At 49.9% G+C, this 12,465-nt stretch overlaps 1 protein-coding gene across 1 annotated transcript; it reads left to right on the top strand.

Annotated features, from left to right (window-relative positions):
- Nucleotides 1–335: 335 nt before the first annotated feature.
- On the top strand, nucleotides 336–7,339 carry patl2 (PAT1 homolog 2; the record flags this gene model as incomplete). The annotated part of the gene is made up of 21 exons (XM_083687548.1): nucleotides 336–376; nucleotides 897–1,233; nucleotides 2,285–2,462; nucleotides 2,668–2,671; nucleotides 2,912–3,050; nucleotides 3,180–3,245; nucleotides 3,342–3,395; nucleotides 3,478–3,615; nucleotides 3,693–3,764; nucleotides 3,858–4,009; nucleotides 4,091–4,165; nucleotides 4,738–4,861; nucleotides 5,135–5,252; nucleotides 5,361–5,458; nucleotides 5,585–5,638; nucleotides 5,729–5,874; nucleotides 6,189–6,345; nucleotides 6,427–6,570; nucleotides 6,678–6,775; nucleotides 6,881–7,021; nucleotides 7,242–7,339. The coding sequence occupies 21 exons, from the start codon at nucleotides 336–338 to the stop codon at nucleotides 7,273–7,275; spliced, it is 2,370 nt and encodes a 789-aa protein (XP_083543674.1). The 3' UTR covers nucleotides 7,276–7,339.
- Nucleotides 7,340–12,465: the final 5,126 nt, after the last annotated feature.

Raw genomic sequence — 12,465 nt, 5'->3', positions numbered from 1 at the left:
GACAGAATAGGCTATATTTCATAAAGGGAAGCCATCTGAAAATAATTTCACTTCATAACTGGAGGCTATATTCTTAACCTCAACTCATCTGCAATTTCAATTATTTGAAGAAGTCTATACGTGCATGACATCAAGAACTGCGTCAACACTCTTTTTTAAATACAAGCCTAAAATGCCATTCAATGTGTGCAGGGTGATTTAGCAAATTTCCTATTTAGTTTTAGGATGGTTGAGATGATTTGTGAATTTATATTTTATATGAGGTGCATATCTCTCCATCTAGGCCTCTACACCGCTTTCGCTGCCGAGGTAAAAGGCTGTTTCAGCCTCCAGCCATGCTGCCGTCGGCCACGTCTCACCACCGGGAGTACCGCCGGTAAACGGCGCCTTAACGGCGTTGGTGGAGTTTGGCCGTTAAACAAACTGACGTGTCTCCGTCTGCGCCGCAGCTGCTGTCCGTTAACCGGTAGACTAATTTCAATTCAAAGGGCTTTATTGCTCATGGGAAACAACAGTTTACATTGCCAAAGCAAGTGAAATTACAAATAAACAAAAATTAAATGACCAATAAAAATGTAACAGTAAACATTACACAAGAGTTTAAAAAGAATAGTAAACGTAAAACAATTTAAACGTTTCGGCATTTAAAATGTTATTGATGATGTACAGTGTTGTATCAATGTGCAAATAGTTAAAGTACTATAGGAAAACTAGATAACTAGTTAATGAAGGGTGGATTTACAGTTGGGTTTGTGCTTTTCCTCTGGCAGCAGCTCACATGCTGCTGCTGTGATGTCACACTGGTATTTCACCTTGCAGATATGAGAGTTTATCCAGGTTTGATTTGTTTTCTAATTCTTTGTGGGTCTGTGTGATCTGATGTGTCTCTAATACAGACCATACATCTGGCAGGAGGTTAGGAAGTGCCGCTTAGTTTCCACCTCATGTTGTGGACAGTGCACACAGCCTGTCTTCTCCTGGGAGCCAGGTCTGCCTATGGGACCTTCCTCCAGAGCCTGTCTTCTCCTGGGAGCCAGGTCTGCCTATGGGACCTTCCTCCAGAGCCTGTCTTCTCCTGGGAGCCAGGTCTGCCTATGGGACCTTCCTCCAGAGCCTGTCTTCTCCTGGGAGCCAGGTCTGCCTATGGGACCTTCCTCCAGAGCCTGTCTTCTCCTGGGAGCCAGGTCTGCCTATGGGACCTTCCTCCAGAGCCTGTCTTCTCCTGGGAGCCAGGTCTGCCTATGGGACCTTCCTCCATATCAAGGATCTGCTGGCTGAGTCTGGACACAGTCACAACGTGTCTTAGTGTTGGTCAGGTGTTCTGCCACTGTGTACTCTCTGTTTAGGGCCAGATAGCATTCGATTGGTTGAATCTTTCCAATGGGTCAAGTAATTATCTTTTTGTTTTCTCATAATTTGGTTGGGTCTAATTGTGTTGCTGTTTTGCGGTGTAGTGGGTCTGTTTGTGAACAGCTGGTTGAGGGGACTCTTCTCCGGGTTCATCTCTCTGTAGGTGATGGCTTTGTTATGGAAGGTTTGTGAATCGCTTCATTTTTAGGTGGTTGTAGAATTTAACGGCTCCTTTCTGGATTTTCGTCCTAATTCTGCTCTGTGTGCATTATTTGTGATTTTGTACGCAGAAGAGGATGAGTCAATTTGGTGTTTGCCCCATATAGTGAAGTCTTGATTGGTGAGTGGACCCCAAACCTCAGCCATAGAGGGCAATGGGTTCTAGAACTGATTCAAATATTATTTATTTTGCCAGATTCTAATTGAGATGTTTCTGTTCCTTTTGGTAGCATAGAAGGCTCTTCTTGCCTCGTCTCTCAGATCGTTCACAGCTGTGTTGAAGTCACCTGTGGTGCTGATGTTAAGGCTGAGGTATGTGTAGTTTTGTGTGCTCTAGGGCGATGGTGTCTAGATGGAATTTGTGGTCCTGGCAGCTGGACCTTTTTTGGAATGCCATTATTTTTGTCTTGCTAAGATTCACTGTCAAGGCCCAGGTTTGACAGAATCTGTGCAGAACATCTAAGTGCTGCTATAGACCCTCAGTGGTTGGGGATAGAAGCACCAGATCAGCTGTGAACAGCAGACATTTGATTTCATTCCAGTAGGTTGATGCCGGGTGCTGCAGACTGCTCTAGTGCCCTTGCCAATTCATTGATATAAATGTTGAAGAGGGTTGGGCTGAAGCTGCATCCCTGCCTCACCCCACTTTTTTTGCCACAACTGCACACTTGTTTGTGTTTGATTTGATCATGTTGTGTGTTTTTCTCCCTCGCAGGAGAACGGGACCCCGGAGTGTGAAGCTCCGTGGCCGGAGAACGGAGGTCAGTGGAGTGATGGAGAGGAGGGGGTGGGGTTAGAGGAGGGGGCGGGGCTAGAGGACAGCGGACTGCTGCAGGAGATGGCGGAGGAGGACGAAGACATCGACTTCTACAACGAGGAGACGTTTGGGATGGGTATATAATAATGCATTTATTTTGTGTAGCGCTTTTCTCAGTACTCAGACACCATGGAGAGAACAAGAATACATGGATAAATACAAAGTAAAACAATAGCACAATCAGTAAAAACAACAATAACCATAGTTAAAAATTAAAAGCAGGTTTAAAAAGATGGGTTTTGAGGGAGGAGAGCGTGCTCCTGTATGTTCATGTTGATCAGGAGGGTCTCTGGGAGGTCTGACTGCTCTAGTTTCTCTATGATAGAACATGTTCTCTACGTTGTGAATATAAAATGCTACTTTTATTTCAGATTTGGATACAGAGGACATGGGGGGAGATCTCACCAACCCTCTCCTTCACTTTGGAAAGCCTTCCCCTGCCCCCCCCCTCCCCCCTGTCCTTCCTACCCCCACTGCCCCCCCCGCCTCGCCACCCCTCCCCCCCAGCACCCCCCTCTCCCCCAGGGCCAGACCTCTACTCCGCCCCCAGGCACCCCCATACCAGCGGACCAGAGCCTGGGTCCAGAGGGGCGGGCCGGGCCGGGGGAGGCTGTTTGAAGACCCGGCAGTGATGACGACTGTGAAAGGAAAACCCAGCCTGAAGGTGAAGCTCTGGTCCTGATTGGATGACCGGTCTGTTCTGTGTTCTGATTGAGCCATTCTGTTCTATAGTGTTTACCTCAGGACACAGTAGCTTGTAGCAGCAGTGTAGTTGTTATTGTTGTTGTTTCAGAGTCTGGACAGCGCCATCGTGGACTGTGCGGTCTCCGCCCCCTGGGATGATCTGGACCCAGATGCTGTAAGTCTACCAATCACCACCCGATCCCCTGATTCATCTTCACAAACACCTGACTGATCGGTGATCGTCTTTTACACCTGTTCTCCTCCACTGCAGCGGATGTTACCTTCTCAAGGCAAAACCAAACGCACTTCCGCATCCATCCTACAGGTAGGGAACATTCTACATACATGATGCACCCTACAGGTAGATAGACCAGCTACTGAAGCGTGTGCGTGTGCGTGTCCCTCAGGACAATGCCATCGTGTGTGTGATAGACGGCCACGGCCCAAGTGGAGGCGTGGCCCTGGACTCGCCCTACCCCTATTCCATCACCAGGGGCAGCAGAGGCATCCTGCGGGGGCCGTACCCAACCAGAGGCCTCGCTCAGGTAAACTCCCGGCTGGGCCTCTTCTGATTGGACACGTGTGTTGAGGCTCCAGTACCTCACCGTGTTGTCTTCCACAGATCAATCCCATGATCCCCGGCTCCCCGCTCCTGACCCGACGACCTTTCACCCCCCAGCAGCTGTACAACCAGGTCCCCCTCCACATGCTCATTCTTATAAGTCTGCTCCACGTCTGTTCTACTGTCTCTGACTGATTGTCATGGTGATGTTCTCTGTCCAATCAGACGGGAGGATTCCTCTCCCCGGGGTTGCGACCGTGCTCTGCCTCCCCACAGCCCCGCCCCCTCACCCCGAAGATGATGCTTCGATTTGGCGCCAACTCACCAAGACCCTCCCCCGTGTACAGCCCCTTGGCCAATCCCGTGCAGCGATTCAGGTGTTGAGCTTCAGATTGGTCCTGCATGTTCCCAGTAAAAAGAGGTGATGAGAGGTGACCATGTGTGTGTCTGTCCTCTAGATTCCACGGCCCTGTCACCCAGCTCCACCCCCAGCACAGACGCCTGCTCAGCCAGAGACAGCTGTCGACTCAGCGGTGAGGAGCAGGACTCAGCTGTTGTTACCAGGGCATAACGTCAACTTCCTGGTCTAACAGCCAAGGTGTCTGATGGATGAGAACTTTTACCAGCCACATTTTTTTAAAACGACATTAAGGCCAAGATTACAAAAACTCATTAGCATGACTTCTGACGCATTGAAAATGACTCCTTACACAGAACGAAGCTCCTGTAGGCTGTAAGTTTTGCGTCTATCCCTGTCAAAATACCGCTCAATATTTTCCCCTGCATGTTTTCTATCTTACGCGGTCGTCTGTAAGTTGAATTTGACTGTTGTGCTTTATTTGAGGTTGTAACTAAGGATGGTGTAACTAAGGAAGCTCCTAGTTTGGTTTTTAAACTGAAGCGTAGTATTCATGAACCTTTGGCTCCCGCCAATGCCAAAATCTAGCCACATTTAGAGGTGGGAGATGGCTGGGTTGGTGCTGTTAGACCATGTGATGGTCAGTGCCCCCCTCTTCCCAAAGGAAACCAGGACTCTGGGACCCCCACTGTCACCTGTCACCCCCCCCACCGTGACCTGATGTCTCTACCCCCCCCCCCCCCTTAGGAAGCCAGAGCCCTGGGATCCCTACTGTGACCTGATGTCGGCCAAGGAGAAGGAGTGGATCATCAGACTGCAGATGATTCAGCTGCAGAGTGAGAACCCTCACCTGGATGACTACTACTACCAGGTAGGACCCTCACCTGGACCACCGCTACTACTACCAGGTAGGACCCTCACCTGGATGACTACTACTACCAGGTAGGACCCTCACCTGGACCACCGCTACTACTACCAGGTAGGACCCTCACCTGGATGACTACTACTACCAGGTAGGACCCTCACCTGGACCACCGCTACTACTACCAGGTAGGACCCTCACCTGGACCACCGCTACTACTGCAGCAGTACCAGGTAGAGGGTAGTGGTGTACCAGGTGTGTAAGTCGCTCCTCTCTCCTCAGGAGTTCTACCGCCGTCTGGATGCCAAGCTGGCAGAGGAGGAGCTGGGGGTCAGAGGCCACAGAGAGCCGCTCAAACTCACTACGCCCTACGTCACCAAGACAGACACTTACACACCTGGTAGCTCCTTAGTTCCTAGTTTTTATGCTGTTATCCAAATGTCTGGATGGTGCTGGTAGTCACCGCTTTAAATGGTTATTGTTTATACTGAAGTATGTTGTCTTTCAGTGGTCCACATCGAGGGCTCGTTGGGCCAGGTTGCCGTGTCAACGTGTTTCTCCCCTCGGCGTGCGATCAACGCTGTCCAGGCCCACTGTCCCCATGAGGTGAACACACACCCACACACACACCCACCTCCACACACCTACAACCACCCACACACAGACCTACACCCACACACTCAGACCTTCGAGTGCTAGTCATGTCCAGTCAGATGCTACGTTGTGTTTCAGGAGCAGAAGGACACCAGACAACAGCGACTTGACGTCCTCAACCAGATAGAGAAGGTAGGCTGTCCTAACCCTGTCCTAACCTGGTGACTAGATCAGTCTAGAAGTCCTTGTGGGTTGAAGGTGCTCCTCCACCCCCTCCTGCAGCTGTTCATGGTTCTGCTGGAGGTGGAAGCAGCAGACAGGGTGAAGGTGACGGTGACAGGAGAGGGGGAGGAGAGGCTGGTGGAGATGACCAAGAGGAAGGTGCAGCACATCTACACGCAGCTGCAGCACCCCCCCCTCCCCCCCAGGTGAGTCTGCTGCTGCTGCCCCCCCGGGCACAATCCAGTTCACTGTAACTGACATGGTTTAGTGACCATTTAGTTTTACTCATGTTCTAATGAAACGGAGGTCAAGTTGTAAACAGACGCTCCGCAATTCAAGTTGCTCTGACTGAGCCTTGAATTTGTGACCCCTGACCTGCCAACACGTCTCCTCAAATACCCGATGTTAGCCAGCTACGCTATCAAAAAGCTAGCTATTGGACAGGGCGGGTGGCGGGGTGTGTTTTACCATCTCAACTTGGTTACACTAATGCTTCATTAACCGTCGTCTGTTGCCATAGCGAGGCGGGGGAGGAGTTTCTGCCGTGTCTCTTGGTCTCCAAAGGAAAGAAGCTACTGGCTCGGCTCCTCCCCTTCCTGTCCCATGATGCAGCGCGGCACGTCCTGCATGTGGTGACGTCACACCTGCACGTCCTGATGAGCCGTGACACAGAGGAGGTACGGTCATGTGACCTGTTGTTCCAGAATGTTCAGAGAGAACATGTCAGATGGAATGTGACTGTACATTCCGCCCTGCAGGCGCTCCCGGTGCTGTACCCGTCTCTCCGGCCTGTGATTGGAGGATTGAGCTTCAGCCAGCTGATTGGTCTTCTCAAAGATCTGACGACGTCATCGTCTGACACCAAGGACAGCGAGTGTCTCTCACTGGCCTGTCAGAACAAGGTCTGGTTCTGTTACTGACACACACACTGGCCTGTCAGAACGAGGTCTGGTTCTGTTACTGACACACTCTCTGTCTAACCCTGCCTTTGTGTGTGTGTGTTTTCCAGTTTGGCCTGTCTCTCCTCTATGCTCTGCTGTCCCAGGGAGAGCGGCTACTGTCTTCAGATGTTCCTCTGGAGCCCAGCATCGGAGACTTTGAGACCTGGTAGGACCTGTCTGCCTGCCTGTCCCTCCACAGTCTGATGTGCTGGTGTGGTGGAGGGTCTGTAGTCTGTCTGCTGCTCACATCACCTGCCTCCCCTCCCTCCAGGACAGACATAGTCTTCCAGGTGGCATGGCAGCTATCCCAGAGTTCTCTGGTGGAGCCCCTCCTCCTGCCCTCCAACCTGCTGACTCTGTTCTGTCGCTACCTGGACAAACGCACCGTTCACCAGCTGAGGAGCAACATGGAGTGAGTCTCCTCATCCTCTTCCTAATCCTCCATGTTAAAAAAGCACTCCAGCACTGTGACTGCCGATGTCACTTGTTCTTATGGAAGGTTTTACTGATGATGACTGATGTCTCAGTAAGTGAATCAACTGTACATGTACTGATTGTAATGGTAGTAGAGCTCATCGCCACCATTCAAAACCCTCCTCTTCCTCCTGACCTTCTCTCTTTCCTCCATCCAGATCTGCCACAGGCTACTTGGCCCTGCCCTCCTAGAGCAAGGTCGGAGGTCATGTGATGTCAGAGACTGTGGGAGGAGCTGGTGTGTGCCCTGAGGGGTTGTCTCCATGGAGACGGACAACAGGAAATTCTCCTTGTACGCTGCTGTGTTCTGGAACACAGGAAATTCGTATCCCCCTCCTTTTTGTTCTTTCCCTCGTTCCCTCACTTTATTCACCATTTCTGTTGTCTCAATCTGTTTCCTTTTTAGTTGCTTCATCTCCTCCTTTTACTCTCCTCTGGTTGGTCTCATTCATCAACAGTCAGTAGTCCCACACCACAACACTTCCCAACACGGCCAGCAGAGGGCCCCGTCTAGAAGACAGCTACCTGCCTGAGGTTCTCATATCCTGCTGCCTCAGTCATGTAATGTAAGGGGTGATGAAGGGCAGCCATCATCAGTGTCACCTGTCTAACCCTAACCCAGGGCCGGGCTGTAGTAGGAGGACTGTAATATTAGTCATTTATGATTGTACAGCTGCACTTTGTTGTTGGATGGGATCAATTTTGTCTTGGAAAAAAAAAAAGTGTTTTTGTAAAAAAAGAAAAAAAAAAAAAGTCAAATTATGGCTTATAAAATAATGCTTCTGGCCAGTTTGGGTTCTTTGTAAAGAAAAATATAGTTTCCCAAAGTGTACATTTCCCTATAAATACTGTGTACTGTATATTTTCTTTATTTTAATGTTTCAGTTGTGGCTTTAATTTAATTAGTTTGTCAGAAACAGAGTCACTCTTGTAAAGCACTTGCAACATAAGAAATAAAATTCTGAAAGAAAAATGTATTTGGTCCTCTTGGTGTGTGTGCCAGGAGAGGGGAGACCATGATGCTGCAAACAGTTGCTTCCTCACGAGTCTCAAACCTCTGTATTGACCACACACACGACCATTACCTGTATGCTGTAGAAAAGCTAGCGGTTGGATGCCGCTGTGGGGTGTTTGAACCTGAGGAGTGAGTTTACCATCTCAACCTGTTTGTGATTGGGTCGCGGTCAGGAGGTAGGATGTTGGATGTTCAGGTCAGACAACACCCAGGGTCTGTAACCAGACCCCCCTAACCCTAACCCCCCCCCCCCCCCCCCATTCCAGTGCCAACCTTGTTCTCAGGCCTCAGTCTGTTTGTCTGTTTTCATGTGTCCAGTTTTTGCGTGTTGTGTGTCAGGTGCTGTCTGAATGGTTCCACCTCAGTTAGATTTCTCTGGGTTGTATTTCTCTTATCCAGGTCACATGACCCTGCCTCTGCCTGTGGAGGCCTCCTGTGCTGCCTGACTGACCAGTCTGTTGTCTTGTCTTCTCCCTCTAGTATTGGCTGTAGTGTCGACTGATTTCTGGTTGTAGGGAAGCAGGTAAACAGCGACTCAATGAATAGAAGATGTGACCATGATGTTGTTTGAGAGACTCCACTGGCTGATTTCACCTTGATTTTCCTCATTAAAAACAAAATGTAACTGAGAAGGAGATGTCTTGGAGGTGTGGTTTGATGTACCATCCAACCTTCAGATGTGTCAGGGAATAGGAGAGGCGTCAGAACTCTCTGCTAACCACGGTCTCTTCTCAGACTGACTTGGTTTAGATTTTGTCCAAAGTTATCGTTTTTCCAGTCTAGATGTGATGTGATTCCACTAGCGTGGACACAGACCGCTCTCAACAGGAAGAGGAGTTTTTTTCACTATAGTTCCTCTTCAATTTAAGATGTAACCATGGTGATATTAATAAGATGTTATTTGTGACTAGCCGTGTTCCCATTACTGTAAGGTTTAAAGGTTTAAACACTAGAGGCCAGAAGTGTCGAGTGTTCCAGAACAGGGTCCTGAGACAAGTGTGCATGTGTAAGTGTCTCCTCTTCTACTGTCCAGAACAGAATTCTAAACAGGGTTCAGCTTGGCTGGCCGACCCCAGAACACTGAGAACTGGGTTTGTTTGTGTTGGGGGGGGGGGGGGGGGGGGGACCTGTAGGTTTCAGACAGTCACCCCTTCTCCTTCATCCCCGGAGCCCTTCAGTCGATGGTCAGAGGCAGCAAGATTGGTCAGGCTCGCGACAACACCTTCTACCAACAAATGAAAACAACAAACTATAAGCCATTACAGAACAGTGGCTCTGACCCGGTCCTGTCTGTGTTCCTGGTTGTTCTCAGTCTCTCTTTCTCCAGTGTTGGGCAGTCTGCCAGGAGGATCTCTCTCTCTCTCTCTCTCTCTCTCTAGTTTGGTAGGTTTAGGAGAGCCCTGTTCTCTCTGGACAGACCTGGGAGGGAGGAAGGCTCTAGCCCCAGGGAGAGGAGGGGAGGAGATAAGCCTGTAGCTGCAGAAACACCAAGCTGTGAAATACCTGATGGTAATTGGCAGACATTACACTGGGGGAGGGAGGGAGGGTAGAGGGAGAAGGAAAAGCCAGTTTCTGTTTGGCTCCACTGTGTTGAACCATGTCTGCAGTATGAACCTAATGAGACTCCTCAGAATGTGCCCAGATGTCCCGTCTGTCTGTGGCTCAGCGTATGACCCTGTTTTACTGCCCAGAGAACCCCACAGGCAGACAGAGCCAATATTGTCCTATTGTCTGGTCGTGGGCAGGAATGTGGGACTGGGGGGACAAACTATGGTGTGTGTGTAGGGGGGAGAGGGCAGGGGGCATCTTCTCTGAGGCCCTGCTCATGGCGATGGTGGTGAGGGGGTTCATGGGGATGAGGAGCGGGGGGGGCTGTAGACTTGGCATGACTGATGTGCTGCAGTCATGTACAGTTGTACTCACATGGCTGTCATGGCCACATGGCTTCTAAATCCTAAATATTTGACTTGAAGGAGAGACGGCTAAATTATATATATATATATGGAGAGATGGAAAGAGAGAGGTGGTGGTGGTGGTGGTGGTTGTCACCCAGACCCAAGCCCTGTGTTCCATAGTGGTGAGGTCACTGGTCTCCTACTGAAGCGTTTAATGATGAGAGCTATCCATCCTAACGGCTCGGCACCCCTGCATGTGTGTCTATCCCCCTCTCTCCTCCCCCACCAGTCTGGAGCCTAGTTTATGGAGGGGACCCCCAGCGCCTCCCCTCCCCTCCAAGGGTCTGTTCAGGGTGAGTTATGAGGTCCAGCATGGTAACCGTAGATCAGGCTGGCAGGAGGACCCCCAGGCTCTGCTGAGGCTAGCGCTACAGGAGCCCAGGAGGGACACATGGGAATCTGCAACAAGACTTTTTGATGAACGCTGAAACTATACCAACAGTGAAGCGTCATAGTCCCATTAACCCTTTCCCTGGTGCTGCACCGGGAGTGGGATCTCACCCAGCCAGTCACCCAGTCATTCAGAGTCGGCTCTATTTCATAATGGGAGGCTATCTGAAGATAATTTAGCTACACTTCTTAAAGGGAGGCTATATTCTTGTAAACCGAATAAAAACCCTGACGCTGCCACTCCTGACCCTGCCACTCCTAACCCTGCCACTCCTAACCCTGCCACTCCTGACCCTAACCCTGCCACTCCTAACCCTGCCACTCCTAACCCTGCCACTCCTGACCCTAACCCTGACACTCCTAACCCTGACACTCCTAACCCTAACCCTGCCACTCCTGACCCTAACCCTGCCACTCCTAACCCTGCCACTCCTGACCCTAACCCTGCCACTCCTAACCTTGCCACTCCTGACCCTAACCCTGCCACTCCTGACCCTGCCACTCCTGACCCTGCCACTCCTAACCCTGCCACTCCTAACCCTGCCACTCCTGACCCTAACCCTGCCACTCCTAGGCCCAGGGGGGCTCTTGCATATAACGGTTTGTCTGGTCCTTGTGAAGTGTCCAGGTCCAGGTGAACCTCTCCTGCCAGGTAGCGTCACACACACAGACCTGGCAGACATACCTGGCACCAGGATCACAGCTAAACACACACACCTGGGTTTAAACAAACAAACACACACACACGGACGGACGAGAGACAGGAGTGGAGGGTCCTGGTCAGACTGGGGTCCCGGGGGGGTCCTGGTCAGACTGGGGTCCCAGGGGGTCCTGGTCAGACTGTGGTTACATTGTGTTCTCTGGCCCAGTGCTTAGTACGGTACACAGAGCACTACGCTAACATCCTGATGCCCCCCTCCCTCAGCCAGAGGCCCCCCATCATCACAGTTACAGTGTGTGTATGTGTGTGTATATACAGTGCCTATAGAAAGTCATCATACCCCTTTGAAATAGTTACTATATTTGTCATACAGCCTGAAATCAAAACCCATTAAAAAAATAACAGCTTTATGTACAAATTTAGCCGTACAACATCAAACTAATGAAAAAAAAGGCGACAGTTCTGAAAGTGTATAAAAAATGAAAAACAAGAATAACAGGGTTGGAAAAGTCATCAGTCCCCTGATTTAATACTTTGTAGAGCCACCTTTTGCTGCAATTACAGCCATCAATCTGTTTGGATATGTCTCTACTAGCTTTGCACACCTTGATTGGAAAATATTTGCCCATTCTTCCTTCCAGAATTGTTCGAGTTCAGTCAAATTCCGTGGTGAGCGGCAATGGACTGCTCTTTTCAAGTCCATCCACAGATTTTCTATTGAATTTAAGTCAGGGCTCTGACTTGGCCACTCAAGGACATTCACCTTTCTATCCTTAAGCCACTGCGTTGTTCTTTTGGCGGTATGTTTAGGATCGTTGTCGTGTTAGAAGGTGAATGACCTGCCCATCTTCAGCTGTGTAGCAGAGGGACGCAGGTTGTCCTCAAGAATTTGGGTGTACTTGGCAGCATCCATTTTCCCTTCAATCCTGACCAATTGCCCAGTCCCCGCTGAAGAGAAACATCCCCACAACATAATGTTGCCACCACCATGCTTCACAGTAGGTATGGTGTGTTTTGGGTGGAGTGCTGTGTTGGGTTTTCGTCAAACATGGCGCTTGGAGTTCAGTCCAAAAAGTTCAATCTTAGTCTCGTCTGACCATGAAATATTTTTCCACATGGCAACACAATCTTCCAGGTTTGTTTTTGCATAGCACAAACGAGACTGACCGTGGCACTTTTTCAGAAAAGGCTTCTTACTTGCTACCCTGCCATACAGGCCAGCTTTGTGTAAAGCTTGTGAGATTGTTGTCACATGCACAGACAGACCAGTCCCAGCCATAAAGACTTGTAAGTCCTTCAAAGTTGCCTTTGGCCTCTTGGTAGCTTCTCTGATCAATGTCCTCCTGGCTCGGTCATCCAGT

The sequence above is a fragment of the Argentina silus genome (assembly GCF_951799395.1).
Source record: "Argentina silus genome assembly, chromosome: 16".
NCBI classification, from domain to species: domain Eukaryota; kingdom Metazoa; phylum Chordata; class Actinopteri; order Argentiniformes; family Argentinidae; genus Argentina; species Argentina silus.
The sequence above is the reverse complement of the archived record's forward strand: the minus strand, read 5'-3'. Positions and strand labels throughout refer to the sequence as shown.